This window comes from Coffea eugenioides, chromosome 5 (assembly GCF_003713205.1).
Source record: "Coffea eugenioides isolate CCC68of chromosome 5, Ceug_1.0, whole genome shotgun sequence".
In the NCBI taxonomy this organism is placed as follows: domain Eukaryota; kingdom Viridiplantae; phylum Streptophyta; class Magnoliopsida; order Gentianales; family Rubiaceae; genus Coffea; species Coffea eugenioides.
Genome location: NC_040039.1, coordinates 5566258 through 5590302, shown reverse-complemented (window position 1 = coordinate 5590302; position 24045 = coordinate 5566258). Strand labels below are relative to the sequence as shown.

General features: G+C 35.7%; 1 protein-coding gene and 1 long non-coding RNA gene across 2 annotated transcripts; both read left to right on the top strand.

Moving 5' to 3' along the window:
• Positions 1–1083: 1083 nt before the first annotated feature.
• LOC113771077 (BTB/POZ domain and ankyrin repeat-containing protein NPR2-like) lies at positions 1084–14763 on the top strand. The gene is made up of 5 exons (XM_027315700.1): positions 1084–1554; positions 2652–3405; positions 13502–13699; positions 14182–14358; positions 14480–14763. Exons 1-5 carry the CDS (start codon positions 1084–1086, stop codon positions 14680–14682), a joined length of 1803 nt encoding a protein of 600 aa, XP_027171501.1. The 3' UTR covers positions 14683–14763.
• Positions 14764–19144: 4381 nt separating this feature from the next.
• On the top strand, positions 19145–20891 carry LOC113770788. The gene is made up of 2 exons (XR_003468424.1): positions 19145–19528; positions 20535–20891. It is a non-coding gene; the product is annotated as an uncharacterized LOC113770788 (long non-coding RNA).
• The last annotated feature ends 3154 nt before the right edge of the window (positions 20892–24045 follow it).

Sequence of the window (24045 nt, the reverse complement as noted above, 5' to 3'; positions counted from 1 at the left end):
AAAAGGGTCTGACGAAGATTTGAGGAGGGGGAGGAGGAAGAGGAACAATTTTTGAGAGAAGATGTTGAACTTCCTAAATTGACCCTAACTTTTATCTTGAAAATCGTGCAAACAGACATATTGGTAAACTTAACGGCCAAATATAACAGAATGGCCTTGCGTCTTAACTTTATATATTTCAATGGTCAAAACCAGACTTTTAATAGTTGAGTGACCAAAACTGAACGATGGCAAAAGTTTAATGGCCAACCGGATAATTTGCTCTTTTTTTTATATATCCATCCCAAGAATTATTTAAATATTGCACCTTTCAACTAGATCCCAATTTCTTTAGGGATACTTTAGTCACTAAACTATTAGAATTTTCCATTTAACTACAATCTGGAATAGAATCATCAAAACTAATGGAATGATATTAATTTGAGCAACATGATTACATGTTGTACGGGCATAGAAGGAAAACAAGATTAAACAATAACAAAAAAAATTTCAAAATTAGAAGGTGAAAGAATTTTGGGGATCCACTGTGGGAATGAGGTATAATTTAAGTAGTAAAGTGTTCAAATTTAGAGTTTAGGGACTAAAGCGTTTTAATTTAGAGTTTGGGGATCAAACTGATAATTGCAATATAATCGGAATCCCATAACTAAATTCTCATCAATTAAAAAGGTAAAGCAATATTATACCACAGCCTGAGGCTTCTTCGAGATTACTAAGCAAGTTCTGAGAATTCTGCTTGTAGGTGGTTGCCTTAGAATATCGCTTTTGGGTTCACCTAGTTTTTTTTTTTTTTTTTTTTTCTTATAGAGTTTTAGAAGTTGAGTTGGGATGGTGGGTTAACGGGGATATGTGCATAAAAGAGAAGATGAATAGAGTTAAACTCAATGCTTTGGATAAAAGTGAGAAGTTAGTGATCGTGGATTCTTGGATCGGTGCCTTTGTAGTGGTTCTGATATGTGACATCTGAATGTAGCTTCAGATGCCTAAAATTGACTTTGGGCAACAAGAGCTAGGGATGAGGTTCCTGTTACTCTAGAGTTGCTGAATCTCTTTGCCTAATTTTACTATTCTTTCAGTAATCCAATGGATATAGAGAAGAGAAACAGTGTATCTTCTGCAGGCCATGAGTTGAGTTATCCTAAACTAAGTGATAGCCTTGAAAAGCTTTTGCTTGATGCTGAGTTTGACTACAGTGATGCAGAGTTTGTTGTGGAAGGAACTTCTGTAGGTGTAAATCGCTGTATCTTGGCTTCACGCAGTCCATTTTTCCATGAATTGTTTAAGAAGGGTAAAGATGCTTGCTCTGCAAATGAAAGTAATCCAAAATATGTCATAGAAGAACTGGTACCTCATGGCAAGATAGGATATGAAGCATTTATGGTTTTCTTGAATTATGTTTATACTGGAAAGCTCATTCCTTCGCCACCAGAGGTTTCGACATGCGTTGATGAGTCTTGCGCTCATGATGCGTGTGGCCCTGCAATTAACTATGCGGTGGAGCTCATGTATGCTTCTGCAACGTTTCAGATGAATGAACTTGTTTCGGTTGTTCAGGTATGCGTTAGATGCCAATTTGGTTACATGCTTTATGCTGTGTTATTCTGCTTGTTTTTGTACTAAACTTTGATGGTTTAATCTAGGCAATATCAGTACTATATTCACATTGATGCTGACCATTCTAAAGTCAGAAAGGGTTTGAAATTGTAGATGAGCAGATGATTCAGAAGGGAAAAACAGAAAGTGCTTTTGGCTTTTAATTTCTAGTCCCCTCCGGCATGCAACCAATCAAGGATCAGAAAATGATTTTGCAAGGATAAGGAAAACTAAATGGAAGAGTTTGTTCTGTGCTTCTAAAGTCGGATACACTTTGAAAACTCAATATCAGTGATAGATATTCTTTACTTTCTCATGTTTAACCTTGTTCTTAAGATCAACTCTAGAAAATGTTTCCAACTTTCGTATTTTATGTCTGAAAATTTGCGAATCTAGTGAATGTTGGGAAATATAGTATGTGGACGCTCTTACCCAACAACTCATTTCCTAGCTTTTGGTAAGTTGAATCTAGTCTGGTTTTCTAGGGAACTATGTTTCTGATTTATATTTAATGCCAATCACTGTAAACATGTTTCAGGGAATTCCAATTGCACAAGCCATATTGTTCAATTTGAAAATATTTAATTTCGCCTCATAAACATTGAGGTCGTTATTGTCTTAAACTTGTTTGGACTACCCTTTGGCTTGCATTTCACTTTCTTTCTCATTGCAATTAGGTAGCCTGCATTAATTGATTATTATGGCTTCTGGAATTCATCATTCTTCATCTTTAAGTGCTTATTATGGTTTCAAGCTGTAATTTCTATAACTAACTGTAAGAATGTTTTCATCTGTACTATGTAGCAGCAAGCTCTTGTAGACTTGATTTTAGATAAGTTGCATTAGCCTTTCCAGTAAAGTTTGTTCTGTGCTTTAAATCAAGCTTGTTTCTTGCGTTAATGTATCGACCAGTTCATTCTTTTCAGCTTGTCTTGTTCCCTGTGTATATGCTTTTTGTAATAATGCAGATGTGTTCCTGAGTGCTATCTTGCCTTTAGAAACAGGTTTCACATCAGGTCCTTATAATTCTTTCTGGTGCTCATTTCTTTTGCATGCAGCGTCAGCTTCTCAACTTTGTGGATAAGGCTTTTGAGGAAGATGTAATTCCAATAACTATAGTAGCCTTCCACTGCCAGCTGAACCAGCTCCTTTCACACAGTATCCAGAGAGTAGCACAGTCAGATCTAGATAATCTCACTCTTGAGAAGGAGCTTCCACATGAAGTTCTGACTGATATCAAATCCTTTAGGATACAGTATGACCAAGACCTGAAACATGACACTTGTGAAGTGAATTTCATCGCTGACAAGAGAATCAGAAGGATACACAAAGCACTGGACTCTGATGATGTAGAATTGTTAAGATTACTTTTGGATGAATCTGATATCACCTTGGATGATGCTTTTGCTCTTCATTATGCTGCTGCCTATTGCAATCCTAAGGTGGTCACTGAGGTGCTCAGTCTGGGTAATGCTAATCTCAATCTTAGGAATTCTCGAGGATATACTGTACTTCATGTAGCAGCTAGGCGCAAGGAACCGTCAGTAATTGTGGGCCTACTGAACAAGGGAGCATGTGTCTCAGATTCTACAGTTGATGGACGAACATCAATTACTAGTTGCAGGAGGTTGACTAGGCCTAAGGATTACAATGAATCAATGGAACAGGGAAAAGAGGCTAATAAAGACAAATTATGCATTGATGTCTTGAAGAGAGAAATGCTTAGAAATCCACTTGCTGGTAATATGTCTATGTCACCAATGATGGTGGCAGATGATTTAACTATGAGGCTGCTGCTCGTCGAAAATGGAGGTAAAATTTCCACCTATGAAAGATGTTTTAACAGAGAGTCCGTCACTTAGTTAACAAAATAAGTGACCTCAAGCTGAGACAATCTTTAAGAACATAGAAACTTGTTAAGTGAAATTATTTGCATCCATCTGATTGCATTGGAAGTTTATTTTCTTCATCTTAAAGCTGTTGTGCATCAATGCATGTGCTCTTGGCTTTGCACATCAGCAATTATGAGTGCCATAACATTCAAAGTAACATGAAATAAGAGTCAGAAAATTCAGTTTCAGTAGTATCCACAGGTATTCGGTGGTTCTGACTTTTTGACTTTTCTAGTGGAATGGAAAACCTAGATAAAGTGCAACATTCATTTAGGAACACACTTCAAGCGTTAACTAGATATTGAGCCTAAGTCCTGAGTGTCTACTGGAATTTCTGGTGAACTTTCTGGTGTTCTGTCCTGAAGAAATGAGGAAAGGAATGAGAGCATATTTCCAGGGTCCTACTTGAGATGATTAGGTTTCTCCTTCCTATTGGTCATTAATCGTTTGCTTTAGATTTTAGAAACATTTTGGCCCCGGTAGTGCCTCAAGCTGTATAGATACAATTTAAAGGATATAATATGATTTTCCCTTGCTTCTTGACTTTTCTGTCGCCAGAACATAGACCAACTTTATACTTCTAATCCATTGAAATTGATCCTGGCTGGGATACTTGGGATTTAAGTGCCAATGAAGTTTATTCTGTTCTGATGGTCTGTTGGGAAAACTGCTTCATTTTGTACTTTAACGAAGATGAAAAACATCTGTTTCTCAGTAACAAAAGATACGATGCATGTTTTTCAGTGATACTCCAGAAATAACCACTGTATACATGTTCTTGACAGATAGCTGTAATTAATTTATTTTTATATTATCAGCTAGTACCGAAGAAAAGTCTGATATTTCAGCTTCTAGTACCAATGCAAATAACTTTAATCTTGACGAGCTGCTGAAAGTTTATCATCTTTATAACAGATATTTCGTTTCAAGTATCCTGATGCAGTTCTTAGTAAAATGATTCTGGTAAAATGATTCTTAGTAAAATAGATAATTCGTTTCTTTCAAGTATCCTCAAATATCCTCTGGTAAAATGATTCTGACTGACAGGCTTCCCCAGTTGATGCTTAGTTTGTTATTGTTTCTCCATTTGTTGCTTATTTATAACCAATAGATTCATCTGGGATGAAAGGGTCCATATTGATCCTAGACAAATACTACATTGTTAAATCAGGCGGCTGTATTGCTCAAATTTACTTTTACTGTTCCAATCTTCATAGTTTTAGAATTAATCCCATCCCCATAATTTGAATGTGAGCCTAAAGAATGAATTTTTATGGGCAGTGGCATTCATGCTATTATTTCCACGAGAAGCTACGCTAGCAAGAGAAATAACAAATGCACATTCAACCTCATGTGGGAATCTGAGAGAGGCTGATTTAAATGGGATACCATATATGACATTACTTTGTAGTTATCACAAGATATTGCTAGTACTACAAACTTGTGATTTGCATCACTATCTGTCCTGTTTATGTCAATTATGCCAGTCTTCAAACTTTATCTGAAGTTGAACCGAGATTACTAAAATTGAGTACCAAATTCTATAGTTTTTGCAATTAGAGAGTTCTAAATACAAGTCATCATCTCTTTGGTTCATGGAGCAGAATTATTGCAATCTCAGGATCTCCATCTCTGATTGTTATGTTTCTCTCTTGGCAGTAGATAGTGGTTGGCGCTTTTTTCCCAATTGTTCTTTAGTTTTGGATAGATCCTTGGATGGGAAGCAAGAGATTCTCATGTTGAATGGTCAAGCGAAGGAGAAGACTGTGAAGAAGATGCCTTCCTTAGAACTCAATCTGGAGGTGATGAATGCATTTGATGAAGACAAGCGTGAAAGTAACTGGCTGAGCATTTCAACTTCTATCTCTTCTTGTTCATCTTCTACCAAGTCTAGCCTTGACATTAATGTTAGGAAACGAAAATCAACAAGTTCAATTGATGGACAAATGTCCACAACAATTTGCCGAAGGTTTGCTCAACCAATGGATTATAAGGATTGATAGGGTGTTAATTGTTGGTTATTTTATTATTAATCTCCCTTTTTATCCTTACCAAATATTGCTTAATTGTTAATATTTACTCATATTTGGTATCTGGACTTAATTTCGGGAATGAAGCAGAAAACTACCAAAAAGTAGGGACTTGCTCCATAAGTGGGAGACTTCAAGAAGGCTCCATCGACCTGGCCCACAAGGAGAGGAAGAGGGCCCACAAGGAGAGGAAGAGACAGACTGCATTTGCTTGCTGATTAGGAGATTAGAGCTCTACTGGCAATAGGAAACAAGCAATTCGGCAGGGCTCCAATTCTTTTGCTCCTTGACTTCTAATCCGTGGGGACCACTAGATAACTTGAGTCATTGTTGGCTTTAAAAAGGAGGCAAAACGTACAAGAAGGGGGATCATTCAATAGTTTTAGCTTAGCTCTTAGCATAGTTTAGTTTTATTCTTTCGCATGGTTGTTCTCCATTAATGGAGGACTAACCTCTCAATTCTAGTCAAAGGGGACAACTGAAGATTTGGTTCAACAATTACTGTGAGATCTAATTTATTTTAATTGTTTCCTTAATTTATTGATATTTATATGTTTCCTGCTTTTAATTGCTATAGCTCATGTGAGTGATTGAATAGATGCGCAATATTTAATTATTCATATAGGCTATTTTGCTAAATAGGGGTGATTGAATCCGTAATTGTTCGTTATCTCAGTAGCAACTGGCGTAATTGGGTTTATGTCAGGGGAATATACGATCTAACTTAAACAAACCCTCGTAGCGTGTTTGTTAGTTAGGATTGGGCCTTTCTAATTCTTAATGCAATCTAGAAATTAAATCCTACGGTCGTACCTAGGGTTATTTTTGGGTTAGAAAAATAGCTAATGGTCGTACCTTAGCTATCGAGAAATTAAGGAAGGGTTGGTTGTTTATCGCGTGCATGACAACTATAACTAATCTATTACTAAATGTTGGAATTATTTCTGCATCAATGATCAGTTGCATGAACCATTTCTGAAGTGTATCCTTGGCTAGAGTTTCTCTTAGTTATTTTCTTTTAATTAATTATTTTCTGCAGTTAATTTATTTAGTTAGCATTTAATCCAAAACCCCCCATACTTTGGACTCTAGAAGAAACGAATTATCCCCAGTCCCTGTGGATTCGACCCTACTCACCGCTATATACAAAATCTGTATTTTTCTCGAGTAGGTATTTATTATTGCACAGGTTCGGCACCTGTCAATTTTTGGCGCCGTTGCCGGGGACTGGTGTCAGATTAATTTGTTTCTTTTTTTAGTTCACCTTGTTTTCATTTTCAATTTATTTATTTTTTTTTATGGCTGCTAACATTCCATATTTTGATAATAGACTGGACTTTGTTCCTGAATGGGGTTATGAGACTCACGTGTTTCCTAATGATCAATGGGATAGTGCAAATTGTGGAACTTATTTTGACTCAGGTTATTCAACTGACACATGCCCCGCATTTCAAGATAATCTAAGTGCTCCAATTGATACTTTTGGAGATTTTCCACCCCAATATCAAATGCAGTATGACCCTTATTCAAACGGGTATGATCAAGGATGGTGGGATAATTCCAATTTTGATTATGCGACCGGGCCAATGGATTTTCAACAGCAAGAGTCTCAACAACCATCGTCCTTGTCAGGTATGTCTTTTCAGGAATTGGGTGAATTATTTATTAATACATACCGATTCCAACAGGAGACACAAATGAGGAATGAGATGATGAAGGATCCAATGAGTTATCTGGCAGATCAACTATGTCTATTGATATCCAAAATGAATCGATTGGCTTCTCAAATGGAAGAATTGTCCTCGGAAATCATTGTTGATTTTGAAGAAAATGAGAGTGCAATTTGCTTGACTAGTGATGAGGAGATGCAAGAGTGTCAAAATGAAAAATCTACAGATGCAGTTGAAAAAGAAGCCGAAAAGGAAGAAATGGAATCCCAACCGCAACCCATTCAAGTGAATGAATCCAATGAACAATCTCCAAATGCGGTGACATCTTCTCCACTCCTTAATCAATATTTTCCTGACTCCTATTCTTCAATTCCTGTTACTGAAATTGATTTTATTATACCAGAAAATTTGAAATTTCATGACAGGAATAAATTAAGAGTGGCAATGGAAAAATATCTTGAACCGAAGAATGCATGTGATGGAGGAGTTAATGGAGAATGCAAATTATCGTTGACTTGTTTAGCACCATTTACTAGTCCATGGAAGCCCGCAACTCGTGTGCTCAAGGATTACTCTATTTACGAGGGTTACCAGGATCACATTGAAGATGAAGCATTGAACCGAGCCACAAGATTTTATCCTCCGTGAACAAGCATAGCATGTCTAGCCAAAGACATTAAAGAAAGGCGCTTTTTGGGAGGCAACCCAATTGTTGATTTTGTTATTTTTGTGTTCAATTTCTTAAATATGTCGTTTCTCACTTGGGTACTAATCACTCTTGATGTTTCCTCACTATGACCAGAATAGGTAATCTTGGCGTGCCCACGTGGTGTTTGTATCTCCTGAGGTCAGAGGATGTTTGTCAATCTTGGCGTGCCCACGCGGTGTTTGGGTCTCTTGAGGTCAGTGGACGTTTACTAATCTTGGCGTGCCCACGCGGTGTTTGACGACCCAAAACATGAAAAAAAAATAAAATAAAATAAAATACAGAAAATTTATTTTCCTTTTTCAGTTCTGTGTTTCCTTCAAAAATTCAAAATTTGAAAATTTAAAAAAAAAAACAAAAACAAAAACAAAAAAAAATTTTTTTTTTAAAAAAATAATAAATATAAAAAATTATTTCTTCTTCTTCACTTTCAGTTTAGTTTCTTTCAGCAATTCGTTTTTTTGAAATTTCAATTCGAAAAAAAAAAAGAAAAAAAAGAGAAACAAAAATAGACCAAAAGCTGTTATTTTTCTTTTCTTTTTCTTTCTTCTTCTTTTCTTTCTTTCCTTTCCTTTTCTTCTTCTTCTCCGCTATTCCCCTGTTTTCCACTTTTCCTTCTCTTCCTTCGTTTGTCCGCCGCCGCAAGCCCACGCCACCAGCTCTGCCCAGCCACACCTAGCCGCCGCCTCCAAGCTTCACCCACGGCCTGCTCCAGTACCAGCTCTCCACCAGCGCGCGAGCTCGAGCTACACCAGAGGCGTTCGCCGCCTCCCCTGCTCTCCCTTCGCGACGCCACCAGCAGCCGCGGAGCTGCCCGCCGTTCCCCTCACTCTCCCTTTCAAGCTCCACCCGCCACCTCCACTCACCAGCGCCTTTGACCACCGCCAGCGCTCCTTCTTCCTCTTCTGCAGCGGCGCTCGTCCAGCTCCTCTCCGCCCACGCTCCACAGCCGCGGCCACCACCTCGCACCACCATCAGTTCTCCTCCAGCTTCGTCCCCGACCAGAGCCACCATCGCGCGCTGCTCCCGCGCACGAAGTTTCGGCCACCGCCTCTTCCTGCCAACCGCCGCAACCTCCCTCTGCTCTCTCTCCACCTCGTCACCAGCTCACGGCCAACAGCTCCTCCGCTGCTCCACTGCTCCACCACCCATGGCCATCTGCTTGGTGTCTCTGGTATGAGGCGGAGGTACTTGTTTTTCCCAATTTATTGGCCAACTTTCTAAGATAAATTACTTATATTTGGAGTACTATTTCTGGAATAGATTTCTAGATTGAATTGGGCACAGACTTTGGGTTCAATGTTGAACTTTGGTTTTCGGTCCCTGCTAAATTAATTTGCTGAATTCTTGATGCCCTATGACTGTTGATTTAAGTTGCTAAATTATTCGGGCCTCTGCTGAATGGTAGTTGGCAAAGTTGTGCATTTATTTAATCCAGCAATTTTAATACTTAGTGCATTGATTGCTGATTTCATGGCCATAGTTACTATCCCAATTCATTAGTTTGGGACTTCTTTTAGCCCTTGAGATTGATATTTTCTAGACCCTCTGATAGCTATTCTTATTTGGAAATTATTGGGAGTTGATTTTGGGGGTTTGCTGCTTTTGTTGGGCGTTTGTTGCGATTTTGGGTTGGGCATTTAGTTGCTGCTTCTGTGCACCATCGGTTGCGATTTTTAAGAGGTTCTTGTGGCTGTTTTAAGAGGTTCTGGGAGGCATTTACTGAGATTTTGTGGGGAAAGGTTTGGTATTTGTCTGCATTTGCGGATATCATTGCTTATTGAATTGCATTTGCTGGTTCTTACAATAGTGGGGCTTCCTGTGATTATTGATTCTTTTGTTGCATTGTTGGGAGCTGTGTTCTGATAGTGTGGGTAGCTACTTTCTGCGGTTGATTGTTGATTTGGGAAGCTACTGTGACACTTCCATTGCCTATTGCTCATTTTGTTGCATCTAATTGACTTGCTTGGGGTAATCTGCCCATCAATTTTAATTACTCAAGTCTTTGGAGCAGTTGTTGCACATTTGGACTACTTTGTTTCTATATCTGACTGAATTGGGACCACAAGTGCTCGTCAATTGCATTTGCTATAAGTATTGGGGTATTCGTATAGATTTTAGGAGCCTGCCTTGTGCATTTTATTGTTTGGGTTGCCTGCTAGTTACCATGGTGAAGCCACGATCCTCCCCCAGGGGCCGACGACTGGCTCCAACTTCCGATGACAGTTGAGAGACTGGAGACTCGAGTGACCCACATTGATATCGACTTGCATAACATGGCGCAGAATTTGACAGCACTCCGCCCGACCCGCCCCTGTTTTGACGATTTCAGGGAAGTACCGTTGCCCTTCTTCTTCCTTTTGCTGTTAGTTTATCACATTGAGGGCAATGTGTGATTTAGGTGTGGGGGGGGTCAGTTTTGGGTGCTAGTATTTTTGTTTTTAGTTTCTAGGGGCTTTTCCTTTATTTTTAGTTAGTTTTTGCCTATCTTTCATTTATTTTCTTTTCTTTTCTTTTCCTAGTGGTCAGTTTTTTATTTGAATACCAAGTTTGATGTTGGATTGTTGTCTCTAATTCTGCTATTGCCAAGTTTTAGTAATAAAAGGATATCAAGTTGATGTGGTTGAGTTCAGGAACATCTCTCTGGTGAATATCAATAATTGCTTAACTTTTTCAATTTTTGGTTAACTTTTCTAGGCATAGGGAATGATTGTTGGCATTTTTCATGTGAATTGGTCCAATTATTAATTTTAGTTCTCCATGTTTGGAAATTTGAGGCTGACTGCTGTTATTTTTGTGATATTTTCTAGTTATTGTGGTATGTTATCATAAATAAGAGGTGACTGTACTTCACTAGTTGTTACTACTGAGTAACCGGGGATCTTCACCTAAAGTGTTGATTTTCGCGTCAAAAGGTAGTAGTTGCTATGAGTGCATGGTCCCGTAGCAATTAGAGTTGAGTAACCGGGCTCCTCCATCTATCAAATGTTGGAGTTCGCGTCAAAAGGCTCTAAGGGCTATAGACTAAGTCTTTTGTTACTCAAAAAAAAAAAAAAAAAAAAAAAAGAAAAAGAAACAAAAACAAAACAAAAAGAAAAAAATAATAAAATAAAGATTGTGTTAGTATGTGAATAAGTCAGCTTGCCAGTTTGTGATCTTAATGTCGAGATTTTGGTTAATAGTTGGACCATTTGCTGATAAATGTGAGCAACCATTCCTTTTTCTTAGATTAGTTTGCTTTAAATTGGAGAAGTTGGTGGTTTAGAGGCTAACCGGGTTGATTTTTCTTGGATATTGACCTGTGATGCTTGATATTTATTTTTCTTGGGCATCTTGGCAATACGGTAGTTGGAGCAGTAGCCATTGTCAAATTTTGGTGTTCAATTGCTGTTCCCATGCTTGAGGGCAAGCATGATTCAGGTGTGGGGGGAATTGATAGGGTGTTAATTGTTGGTTATTTTATTATTAATCTCCCTTTTTATCCTTACCAAATATTGCTTAATTGTTAATATTTACTCATATTTGGTATCTGGACTTAATTTCGGGAATGAAGCAGAAAACTACCAAAAAGTAGGGACTTGCTCCATAAGTGGGAGACTTCAAGAAGGCTCCATCGACCTGGCCCACAAGGAGAGGAAGAGGGCCCACAAGGAGAGGAAGAGACAGACTGCATTTGCTTGCTGATTAGGAGATTAGAGCTCTACTGGCAATAGGAAACAAGCAATTCGGCAGGGCTCCAATTCTTTTGCTCCTTGACTTCTAATCCGTGGGGACCACTAGATAACTTGAGTCATTGTTGGCTTTAAAAAGGAGGCAAAACGTACAAGAAGGGGGATCATTCAATAGTTTTAGCTTAGCTCTTAGCATAGTTTAGTTTTATTCTTTCGCATGGTTGTTCTCCATTAATGGAGGACTAACCTCTCAATTCTAGTCAAAGGGGACAACTGAAGATTTGGTTCAACAATTACTGTGAGATCTAATTTATTTTAATTGTTTCCTTAATTTATTGATATTTATATGTTTCCTGCTTTTAATTGCTATAGCTCATGTGAGTGATTGAATAGATGCGCAATATTTAATTATTCATATAGGCTATTTTGCTAAATAGGGGTGATTGAATCCGTAATTGTTCGTTATCTCAGTAGCAACTGGCGTAATTGGGTTTATGTCAGGGGAATATACGATCTAACTTAAACAAACCCTCGTAGCGTGTTTGTTAGTTAGGATTGGGCCTTTCTAATTCTTAATGCAATCTAGAAATTAAATCCTACGGTCGTACCTAGGGTTATTTTTGGGTTAGAAAAATAGCTAATGGTCGTACCTTAGCTATCGAGAAATTAAGGAAGGGTTGGTTGTTTATCGCGTGCATGACAACTATAACTAATCTATTACTAAATGTTGGAATTATTTCTGCATCAATGATCAGTTGCATGAACCATTTCTGAAGTGTATCCTTGGCTAGAGTTTCTCTTAGTTATTTTCTTTTAATTAATTATTTTCTGCAGTTAATTTATTTAGTTAGCATTTAATCCAAAACCCCCCATACTTTGGACTCTAGAAGAAACGAATTATCCCCAGTCCCTGTGGATTCGACCCTACTCACCGCTATATACAAAATCTGTATTTTTCTCGAGCAGGTATTTATTATTGCACAGGTTCGGCACCTGTCAAGGATACAACAAATGCAATGACTAGTGGTATATCCATGTCATCGATGATGCTAGCTGATGATGTGGTTATGAGGCTGCTGCTACTTGAAAATAGAGGTAAAAATTCATGAAGTGAATCTGTTCAATTTTCAGCTATGGTACATTGACAGAGTATGTAATCAAACAAATTTATGGAGCTTTTTCAAATACAATCATGATAAATTTGTGCTTTTAGGTTATTTTTAGCTGAAATATTCTTTAGAAAGCTTTGGGGTGATTCTGGAAGTAGCTTTAGAATATTGGCAAAACTATCAAAGAAGATTTTGTTAAATGTCTTTTTCTAGAATGGATTTTTTTTTTTTTTTTCTAGAATGGATTTCATTACATAGCTTTCAAAAACTATCTGCTTGGGTGGAGCTGTTTTTTCAAAAACATGTTTTATGTAATTCCATTCTTCTCCAACCACACTTTTATCTTACATGCACGCATACCATAAAGCTGCTACAGTTTTCTTCAGTGTGTTTACAATGTACTTGCTGGAGGAAGTTTAAGGACAAAGCACAAAGGGAAAATTGAAAATGAAAAGTACAAATGAAACTTATTTTGTCCAAAAGTATTAGGTAAAGGGATAAGTGACTGTTGAGAATTTTGAAGGGTACAAGTTCATTTGGATGTAAAATTGAACAGGCTGAGCAACTCCTTTGTTCATTGGAAGATCCTCTCTATTATGTTTCTGCTTCACAGAATACAACATTTGGAATGGCAGTGGATAATAAAGACTCAGTCATTCACTAAAGTACTTAATTGAATAGCTACTTAAAGAGTTCAAATATTTGCATTGTTCAGCTTAGCTTCCCAAATGATGTGTTGGATTCCCATTTTGTGCTAAATAGTTTCTTCTAATTACTGTAATTCAGCTAAGAGTTGTTCCTAGTTACGTTGACTTTGAGTTAATTTGTAGTTTCCGTTATACGAGCATTACTTCCCTGTGAAGTCAAGCTAGCAATGGAGATAGCAGATACAGATTCATCCTCAGAGTTTTGCACCTTTCCAGCATCCAGCACCTTGTGCAGAAACTTGAAAATGGTCAACTTGAACAAAAGTCCATTGGAGCAAGAAAAACGACTTCAAGCTCAGTTACAAGCCTTGCGAAAAGCAGGTAGTGAAGTCCATAAGTTCTCTTCAAAGCATTGGAAATATAAGTTGTTGGTCTTTATTTTTGTTAAGAATTGGTCATAGTTCCTAGAGACTATAGATAAGATGGAAGATCTCTATTTTTTGTGAAAATCATTATTCACCAATCATGGTTCAAAAATCTACAGTTTTATGGCATTATTGTACTTCATCTTGCAATGCTGTAGACATACTCTTTTTTCCTCTAATTTTGGACTACATGAAAAATATCCTGATGATTCACGTCATACTTAAATAGTCCATGTACATTATCTAGATGTCAATCTCAGAATAAAAATATGAAGCACGTTAAGACAAGATTTGGCTGGTGAAGCCAAACATATAGTAAAAATTGTACTTGGTAAAGTGCAATGGTCATTTTACTCAATAAATTTTGAACTCACTAAAATTCATTGTCATAAGGTCAAAGGTTGACATTTGACTTCTGTGTTACACATTTGATGGCAGTGGAGAAGGGTCGCAGATTTTATCCCAGTTGTTGTGAAGTTCTTGGCAGATTTCTGGACAATGATGCAGAGGATGTAAGAATCGAGGAAATTAAGGAGGAGGTCACTAAGGCACTTGAGACAGACAAATCTAGAATTCACTCAACAGACTTTTCCACACCTTCACCAAGTGAAACTGGTGAATCCTCTTTTTCTTCTAAAGTTATATGTTTCTTCTTTTCCTTTACATTTATCTACGTATTTTGTTTTGGATTTTTTAAGCCTCTTTTTCATCTGAAATTTTGGTAACAATTTGTTAGATACTGACTTCTTGTTGGAGAAGGCCAGAAAGCTGCTAAAAGGAAATAATGTTTCTAGTAAAAGACAGACCATGGGACTCGATGAGGCAATGATGGTATTCAATAACATTGATAAAGATAGGAATTTCTCATCATCATCATCTTCTGGCTCAATATCTAGTGTGAATCAAGGTGTTGGCCTTGGGAAAAGATCATTCTGCTAAATTTGGTTCTTAATGAGCATGGGAACATTCATTGCCTTCTGTTTCAAGCTCAAATGCAGCCTATGGCTTACTGAAATCAAGTTTTTCCTTTTATAAACGTGTGATAATGGATCATGAACTGGTTGTATTAATCTTTTACTATCCCAGGTATGCTATCAATGTCCCCTTTCTTCTATATGTTTTTAGCTTACAAGTGCACGATAATGAAATTATGAACTTCTTGTAATCTGATTCTTTTGCTATTTGTCTTGAATCTCTTTGCGCATCCATAAAGCCAATCTTTCTTTTGATTAGGCATTCCATAGAACTCTAGAGTTCAAAAGTTATGCATGCAAACGACATACAAGTGGATCTAGGAAGAGTCAAGTTTAGTTGCCTTGCTGATGCAAATAAAGAGGTCCTAATTGAAGTCATCGCCACCATGAGAGGAGGAGAAATATAGCAACTAGAGCTTTCATTAATTATCAGTTCTAAAGGAAGTGATAGTTGGGATTTGCCCTATGTTATTTTACTTAGTTGATGTAGGCGCCATTATTTGCATGAATCATAGTCAAGAATGAAGCTGAATTCTTTGTTAGTGTTTTCCATTGTTATAGTGTTAATTGAGATCTTGAATATTTGGAGGGAGATTAACACTCTTCTTTAGTGAAAATCTTTGTCATCTTTCATGATATTGACAGATGCAAGGAGAGGAGAAAATAGAGAAGACAATTTTTTTGCAGTATGTTGCTTGCCTATTGGGCAGGTCAGCTTTTTAGGAGTGTTTTTTAAGTTTGAACCATAGGGTGATCAGACACCTGATCGAATCATGATTTGTTTGGTTCAACCAACCATGTCGTTCGGTTCGTCAAATAATAGCAAATAAAAATCCTTTAGAATAATAAAGAATCCACAAGAATGGGAAGCAAGGTCAAATTTCAATCGGAAGTTTAGATGAAACCAAGGAAAAGCACTTAAAAATTACTATTAAATTGGAAATGTAATTGTACCTTTTTTTTAATATTTTTTATGCAATGTAATGGTAATTGCATCTTCACTATTAGAAATTCAAAACATCAAAATTTGACAACTAAAAAGATAAAAGCATTCTGCATTTCATTTTTTTTTTCTTTTTTCAAAATTTCCAAGAGCTAATTGGGATCATCAATATATGCAAAGCTAAAATAATAGACGCGTCAAAAATTTTTTTTTTTTTGTTGTCTAATTTAAACACAAAAAATAAAACCATCCACATAATACTAATTTACACGAAGAAATCAATTTGCATAAGATTTATTGATAGTAAATAGATACTCAGAAAAAGGAATAAAACTTAAACAATAAAAATTAGACAAACATATAGAAACAATAGATGTTAATTTCTTGAAGAAAATGAATGAGAGATTTTTAAGCACTTCAAACACTCGTGCCTAGAACGAGTAGTAGCAAGCAACCGCATAAGCTGAAATTCATTGACAACGAAAAGAAATGTGAGGAAAAAAAAAGGATGACACAAAGCATTTAAAAAAAAAAAAGGTAATCACAAAAGGTTGATAAGTTTGTGACTTTTATTTTACTCCATTTTATACTTGTATACTTTAAATTAGTCCGTGAAGTTGCAGAACAACAAACATGCACAAGCCCAAACCAATGGAAGGGTTATTTCAATTCAAATGGTGCTGGTCCATTTTAGTCTTCAGTGTGTACCTTAAATAGTAAATTTTGTGTGAAGTTAAGTTATGTTCCAAGGGCTTCCATTAAAAATTTCTGTTCTATTTTCCTTTTCCTATCCCATTTGAGGAGAGTTGGAGCCCCTTTTGTTCATAAATAAGGAAGATTTATTAATGAGATTGCTAGAAACCATCTAACATGATTTGTATAACAAAATCAGGAGGGACGTTCCATAGAAAATCACTGCAATTGGCAGATCTTGCATAAGAAGCTAGACTATGTGCCAATTTGTTTGTCTCTCTTGAAACCCAATTTACATTGACACAGTTTTGATCTAGCAAATACATATGAACACCATCAATTACAGTCCTTATACCAGAAAAAACATCGTCTTTTATCTCTAAGAAGCTAGATAATCGATGATGTCCACCTACAAATGTGTATTTATGCCCACCTACATTACAGGTCTGTTTGGTTGGAAGTAAAATGTTTTCCTTGGGAAAATATTTTCCGTGGAAGTAATTTTCCATGAAAATCATTTCCCTTTCATCATTTTCAGGTGTTTGGTTAGCTTATTGAAAATATTTTCTTACTTCATTTTTCTGGTGTTTGTTTAACTTTTGAAATATTTTCACTTTTATCTCTATCTTTACTTTCTACACATTATAACTACATACTTCTTCCCATGCAAAATAAGAAAATTTATCTCATTGTTTAACTTTAAAAAATCTTGGAGAAATGTATATATGAATAAAAAATATCTCCTTAAGCAATAAACAAATTGCTGGCCATTTAGTGTCAAATATCAATCACATGCAATGCTTATTGTGACATATATCTTAGACTCTCACTGCTGAAAGTTTCTTTAGAAAAGAATGCCCCTATTATACATAATTAATTACTAGCATAGGATGAGCAGGATGAGGTTTTTTTTTTATTTTGAATATACTAGGGGGAGGGTTGGGTGGTACGGAGGAAGGAGTGTAAGGAAGAGGTCTTGGATTCGAGTTCTCCTGTTTACACTAAAAAAAAAAAAGAGAACATACTACAAGATGTTTTCAGTAAGTTTGGAACATACTACAGGCGGGATGCATGCATTTCGGAAAACAACTTCAGTAAGTTTGGAACGGAAGTTGTTTTCCATAAGATGAGTGAAAATATTTAAATAGGAAAATGTTTTCAGTAACTTTTGTGCAACCAAACACGAGAAATTAGGAAAATATTTTTCTGGAAAACATTTTCACCCGAAACAAACGGACCCTACATATGGGAGTATTTCCACGAAGTATAAATCGATTCCTTAGTGAAAATTGTGATTTATTTGGATAACATATAGACAAAATTCTTGTTTGTTGTGTATACGCGTGAATTATACAGTTGGAATTCAAATTTTGGTAATATTGATTTTTCATTTTCATTTGCTCCAATGTGTTATGAGCAGTGAAAATTGACAATTATACCTATGTTAAGTTTGCTTCCTAGCTAGCCTCAGTGCTTCTGAGAATTTCCTTCTGTATGCAAAGTAAAAGATGTATTCAATCCTTTTATTTAGTATAAATATACATAATGATATTAATAAATGTTACTTAAAGATAATGTTTTGTATATATTGTCAATGCTCCAATGTGAAGAATTAGTAAAATTCTTCTGCATGCTTGTATTATTTTTTGACTCCAACAATGAAAGGCCAATTTTATCTATTTTTTTTATGCCTTTTTGTAGAAATTTGGTAAGTTATTCTGATGGATAATGAATTGTATCAACAAGGGTTTACTAAGTCAATTACCCTATGTTTGGTACCCCATAGAATTGGGGTTTAGAATTGGAATTGGAACCCCAATTCTAATTCTTGTGTTTGGATGCTGCCTTTTCCATAGAATTAGCATTGAATTCTAATTCCAAGAGGTTCCAATTCCATGAGTTGAATTCTTTATCAGACCAAAAGAATTCTAATTCCAATTCCACGTCTAAACCCTCAAAAACGGGTCTACACGCGGATCCAACGTGGGTAAAAAATAAAAATCGGGTCAAGTTCACTCGCTTCCCTTCTCTATCTAATTAACCGCTTTTCCTCAGCACAATTGCTCTGATGTCCACTTAGGGGTGGCAATTTTCGACACGACCTGAAAACACGACACGAACCTAACACGAAATTAATGGGTTTGGGTTGAGGTTTCGGGAATTCGGGTCAGAATCGGGTTGGACCCGATGAACCCGAAAAGAAAACAGGTCGATTTCGGGTCAACCCGTGGTGACCTGATATGACCCGATATGACCCGTTTACGAATTAAAAATAATTTAATAAACATAAAAATAATTTTATCTAACTAAACTAAGTTATTCTTTTTTACAAAGGCATTAATTACTTAATCCTAAATGAATTTATTTAATTTGTGTGAAGTTGAAATTATTATATTTGGACAAATAATATATTATATTATTTTTTACTTTTATACTGTTTTAATTTATTTTATATTTTGTTTGGGATAAAACACTTTTACGGTGTTTTATTTATTTTAGATTTGGTTTGAAATTATTTATTTAAATTTTTATTACTTGATTATGTAATTAGTTTTGTGAAAAATTGATTTTATTAGAAATTACAGTGATAAATTAATAAATTAAAATTAAATTTCGGGTCATTTCGGGTCGACCCGCCAACCCGTCAACCTGAAATTTTCGGGTTCGGGTCAGCATACCTGACCCGTCACGGGTTGGCGGGTCGGGTTCGGGTCAACAGATTTTCTGACGGGTTGACCCGAACCCGACCCGCCAACCTGATTTGAACCCGAATTGCCACCCCTATGTCCACTGCCGCTTCCACCTCAACCCTAACATTTTGCCTCTTCCACCACCGTCTCCCCCATTGACCTTTGCTCCTCCGGCCATCCCTCTACCCTTCACCACTCCTGCCACGCATCTACCCATCACCTCACCAATCACAAGACTGCTCCGAGTGCTCTCTACTTACCCGTGCCTAATTTTCTCGAACTGGGTTCTTCAGTCCAGAAGGTAACAACTAAAAGCTCTGCTCCGAGTGCTCTGCTCTGCTCCGCTCTGCTGTTGCCTTTTGGCCTTTGGGGGAACTTACAGCTTGCTAGTTGCCTCTGGTGGATTTCAATCTTTTTCTTTGCTTCTCCTTTCTGGTGGCTTCAAGGATAAGCGATTTGGATCTTGGGCTTCTGGTTTTCTCACAGTAAGTTCAAATGTTGTGCCTTTTCTTCTGTTTCGATGTGATTCTCGGGTTTTTTAGCGTTTTAGTGATTTTGCTGGCATTAATGTTTTATGGGTTGTTTCTAATTTAGCTACTTGTTGTAGGTTTTTGTAATTCTGGACTAAATTTATGACCTTTACTTGCTGTGGATATTTTAAAAACAAAAGGTGAAAATGCTATACAGTAGAAAATTTCAACGGCAAGATCCCTCTTTTCAGTTTGTTTGAGCTATCCCCAATAACAAGACAGAAACGAAACCATATCCATTTTATCTTTCATATCCATTTCTGTTCAGGTGGACTTGTTCAAGTTTTGTTTGGCTCATTTCTTGTCTTGTTCATCAGATATCTAATGACAAAAGAAGTTCCTTTGCACCTGTTTCTCTGGCTCAGTATATCTGATGCTGTCTTCCGTATAAACAAAATTTTGTTTTTGACTTCTTGAAAGTTGGGGTAAGATGCAACTTTTGTAAATAAATTAATGGTTCTCCTGAGTTTAGGCTTCTTTTTTAGTTTCTATATACTTTGTGTGCACATGTATTTTGAAGCAGTAATAAATAGATTGTTTGAAAGTTATGAATGATTTGCAATTCGTAAAGCGCCGCTACAAGATCTGTGATGGAATCCACTAATGGCCGTTTAGCCAAACAGTGGTTTACTATGTGATTGGTGTAAACTACATTTTGCTTTATGCTCAAAAGCTTTCATTGTACCAGACATTAGGCCCACCTCTTTTGGCTTTGCTTCTGAACCTCTGTTAAGATTCACTTTAGCATTTCATTTGATTGGCTACACATCACGAATTTCTCATCGCAGAGAGACACTTTTTTACTGCAAAATGGAAATAAAGTGTTATGAGAAATGGTTATAGTTATACTGTGAGGCAGTAAGATGGCTGATCAAAATGCTTATGAATTTATTCTCATGTATGAGCTGGAAGAGAAACAAATATGTGTTGTTATCCTAACACAGAGTAATTACTTCTGCAGGCCATTAGCTTTAGCAGCGTCTCATATCCCTCTGGCATGGTGAAATTTGGTTTTGTCTTCTTAATTTCGAGTGACAAATATGGGAAGCTACTTTTTGTAACAATTTCACTCTGACTTGGATGCAAATGAGATATGATACTGAATAATGTTGTTTCTGTATCAAGCTATTCCAGGGCTCAGCAGACCACAGGGCCTGTGTGAACTAGGTGTTACCTTTATGTTATGTATGCCAGCAGGCTTTGTAAACTCGTATGGAATTGGGATAATATGTCATTATGATGCTGTCTCGTATGTAAATGGAAGAGACAATTAATAATAATAATAATAAAATGTTGCTCTGTGCCTTTTTTATTCTAATTTATTGTCATTCATCCAATTAAATTGTTTTTGACAATTCAGAAAGAAAATTAAAATGGATGTCACTGTTTCACCAATACTACATGTGGTTGCAGTTGTTTACTGTGAGCATTTTTAATACACTAATTAGCCAAAATCATTCCTAGCCTTGAAATTTGATAGGAACTTATTCGGACTTAATTTAATATTAGAATGGCCATTTATTGAAGAATAGTAGCAATGTATAATTGTGCTTATCTCTCTCTCTCTCTCTCTATTTTGCTAAAGTCACTTTGTTTGCATATTCATCTATTGGAATTTCTTGTAAGATACAAAACTCAAATTTTTATAATAGGCACAAGCTATTACTTTCCTTCCCAATTAATATCATAGAGTAGGCTTTTGATTTTCTAAAATTTAAAGTTCTTAGCTTTATAAAAAGTATCAAGGTTTTAACTTGATAAATATTAATTACTTTTTAAGTTAGAATATATAGTTAGTTTTTATTTAATATAATTTAATTAAGAAGAAAAGAAACAAGAATAATATTTTTTTTGAAGAAAAGTAACTAATTTTTTTTCTTTAAAGCTTGAGTAACAATTAGCTAAATGCAAGAAAAAATAAATTATTAAAGGTACAAATTGGTTTTTTCCTTAAAGCTTTGGTAACAATTAGCTAAATGTTTAAAAAAATATTATATAGTAAAGGAAAAAGAAAAATTTTCTGTAAGCAAATGTTTCATGAAAACAATTCTAATTCCTAATGAATTATTCTCTCATGCAAACAAAGAATTTGGAATTCCAAACAAATTCCATATCAATTCTATGCATTTTCCAAACGAAAGAATTGCAATGATTTGGAATTATAATTCATAGAATTCCAATTCTATAGAATTTCAATTCTAATTCAATTCCAATTCTGCTGAACCAAACGCACCAACATGTCTCTATTGATGTTGGAAAATTTTCAAAATTGGGCAGTTGATGTCCGGCCCCGGTCTTTGGACTGGACATTGAACTAAACATCACCAGACTCTTGAATTGAACAAAATATGCGATGACCGACGCCGGTCTTTCGATTAGACATCACCTGAAGTCAGTCTAACGGTCAGAAATTGAACATATTTGGTACCTCTTCATGCTACAATGGTTAGTCACCTTTTGAATGGTGCTAGAACGTCTAGAATGGTCTAATAAACACTTACAATAGTGTTTGAGAAATCATTTAGTTAGCCCAATTCAAAGGAAAGAGACATGTTTTGTAGACTAAATAATGTCACAATTTGACCACTCACAATCTCTACTATGTAAAAGGCCTAGTTGGAGGTGGTTTGTTGCAGAAAATCACTTGCTTGCTCTTTAAAAACTTCTGCAAAAACACACCATTATTCAAGTTGATTTGTCTAACTTTGTGTAAGAATTAAAGACAAACACCCTTCAAAATATGCCAAAGGATATTTGTTCAAGTCCTTTGCAAATTAAAAATCTAAACAAATAAAGTCTAAAGGAAAGTGATTTTGAGTTATGATTTAAAGCGATTTTGTATAATTTCTATTTGTAATCATTAGCTATTTTTCTTGTATTTTATTTTTTTCCCCTAACAATTGAGATTAAAAAAAAGGCCTGAAATATTCTTCAAAATTTTTCAAAAATATTTTGTGAAAACGATGTCCAAACAGACCAAGTCTGGTATCCATCCTTCAATCTTTCAATCTTTTGAATGATTTTCCCTAAATAAAACTCAGCCTTGAGGAAAAGTAGACAAAACAAACAACCAAACTAACTTTTGCATGGAAATCCTACAAAAAGAGAAAGTATTGGGAGAGAATAAACTCTCTATAAAATTTTAGGAGTGAGAAACTCTTATTAGGAGATTCTATGATGGATAATTTATTACAGAATTTTTTTTTTTTTTTAAAAAAAGAAGGACCATTGGGAGAAGAGACCATTGTTCTCTTCCGTAGCGCTAAGCAAAAGTTTTGATGAACTGCGGAGAGGAAGCAGAGAGAAGGCTGAGAGATTTTTTTTTCCTTTTGATTTTATGTTATTATTGCTAATTACATAATATTATAGTGAGTTGATAATCTGGGATTTGATTATTCCGAAAGAGTTTAAACATATGAGCAAAGATTAATTGAAAAAGACAAACAGAATTGTCCTCTAAATTTTGGGATTTTGACTTTCCAAAAGGAAGGGGCTCCCAATATGGTACAAGTTTGATTGATTTATTAAAAATTAAATGATTGTGGAATTGTACTTTAACGCTAATCCCTCTTTTGCTTTCATGATTAGTTAAAAATTTCAACATTTAGACAGATTCGTCCACGTATACAACTATCAAAGCTCAATAAAAACAAAACCTCCAATTTTGTTTGATGTACTTTTTTTGTGCATCAATTTATGGATTTCATTTAACTTTTGTTAAAATCAAAATCCAAGCTGCCCAAAGGAAAATAAATCTTTTCCAGACTACCTTACGTATCTCGTGAGAAGTAGATGAATCAACAATTGAATCAATCACAATAAAATAAAATAAAAAAGAGGACCAATAATTTTGATACATAACACTAAACACCAAAGGTTTAAGTTGATTTCCCACCAAATTATTTCTCCAAATAACTTCCAATAATTTCTTTTTGTTGCACAAATTATTTTGAGTAAATGACCCACTGAAAATCCAATAGTCACCAAAACCAGTTTTTCAATTATGTTCTTAGTTGTCTTTTCGAAATTAGAATATAACATGAAAAAAAGGATCCCGCTAGCCCCTTGACAATGAGGCCAATATAGAAAACTCTTTTTTGGGTCAATTAGCATAGTGTGAACGCATATAATGTCACGTATAATCTAACTAGCCGTATTATGGAAGAAGGTTCTCGGTGGGGATGTGACTGCTTCGATTCAATCGCAAGAATTATTTAAATAACATAACATATCATACTCTGTATTGAATTGCATACAAAAACTAATCGATGTCAATGTGCACTAGTTAATACACGTAATTTGTACTTAATTTATCACTTAAGTGCTTAAACTTATAGTTATTACTTCCTGCAAAATATTCAGTAGATTGAATTTTAGGCTCCGTTGGCAAGTGAATTTTTTGAGTGTTTATCTAAAACTTTACTGTAGTTTATTGTACAAGTTTTTTTAAAATTTTTTAAAGTATGTAAATT

Coding starts and splice junctions, on each gene's coding strand:
- LOC113771077 (XM_027315700.1), top strand. CDS start 1,084: ATGGATATAGAGAAGAGAAACAGTGTATCTTCTGCAGGCCATGAGTTG. Junction 3,406..13,501: donor GCTGCTCGTCGAAAATGGAG/GTAAAATTTCCA, acceptor GTTAATTTGTAG/TTTCCGTTATACGAGCATTA. Junction 14,359..14,479: donor ACCTTCACCAAGTGAAACTG/GTGAATCCTCTT, acceptor ACAATTTGTTAG/ATACTGACTTCTTGTTGGAG.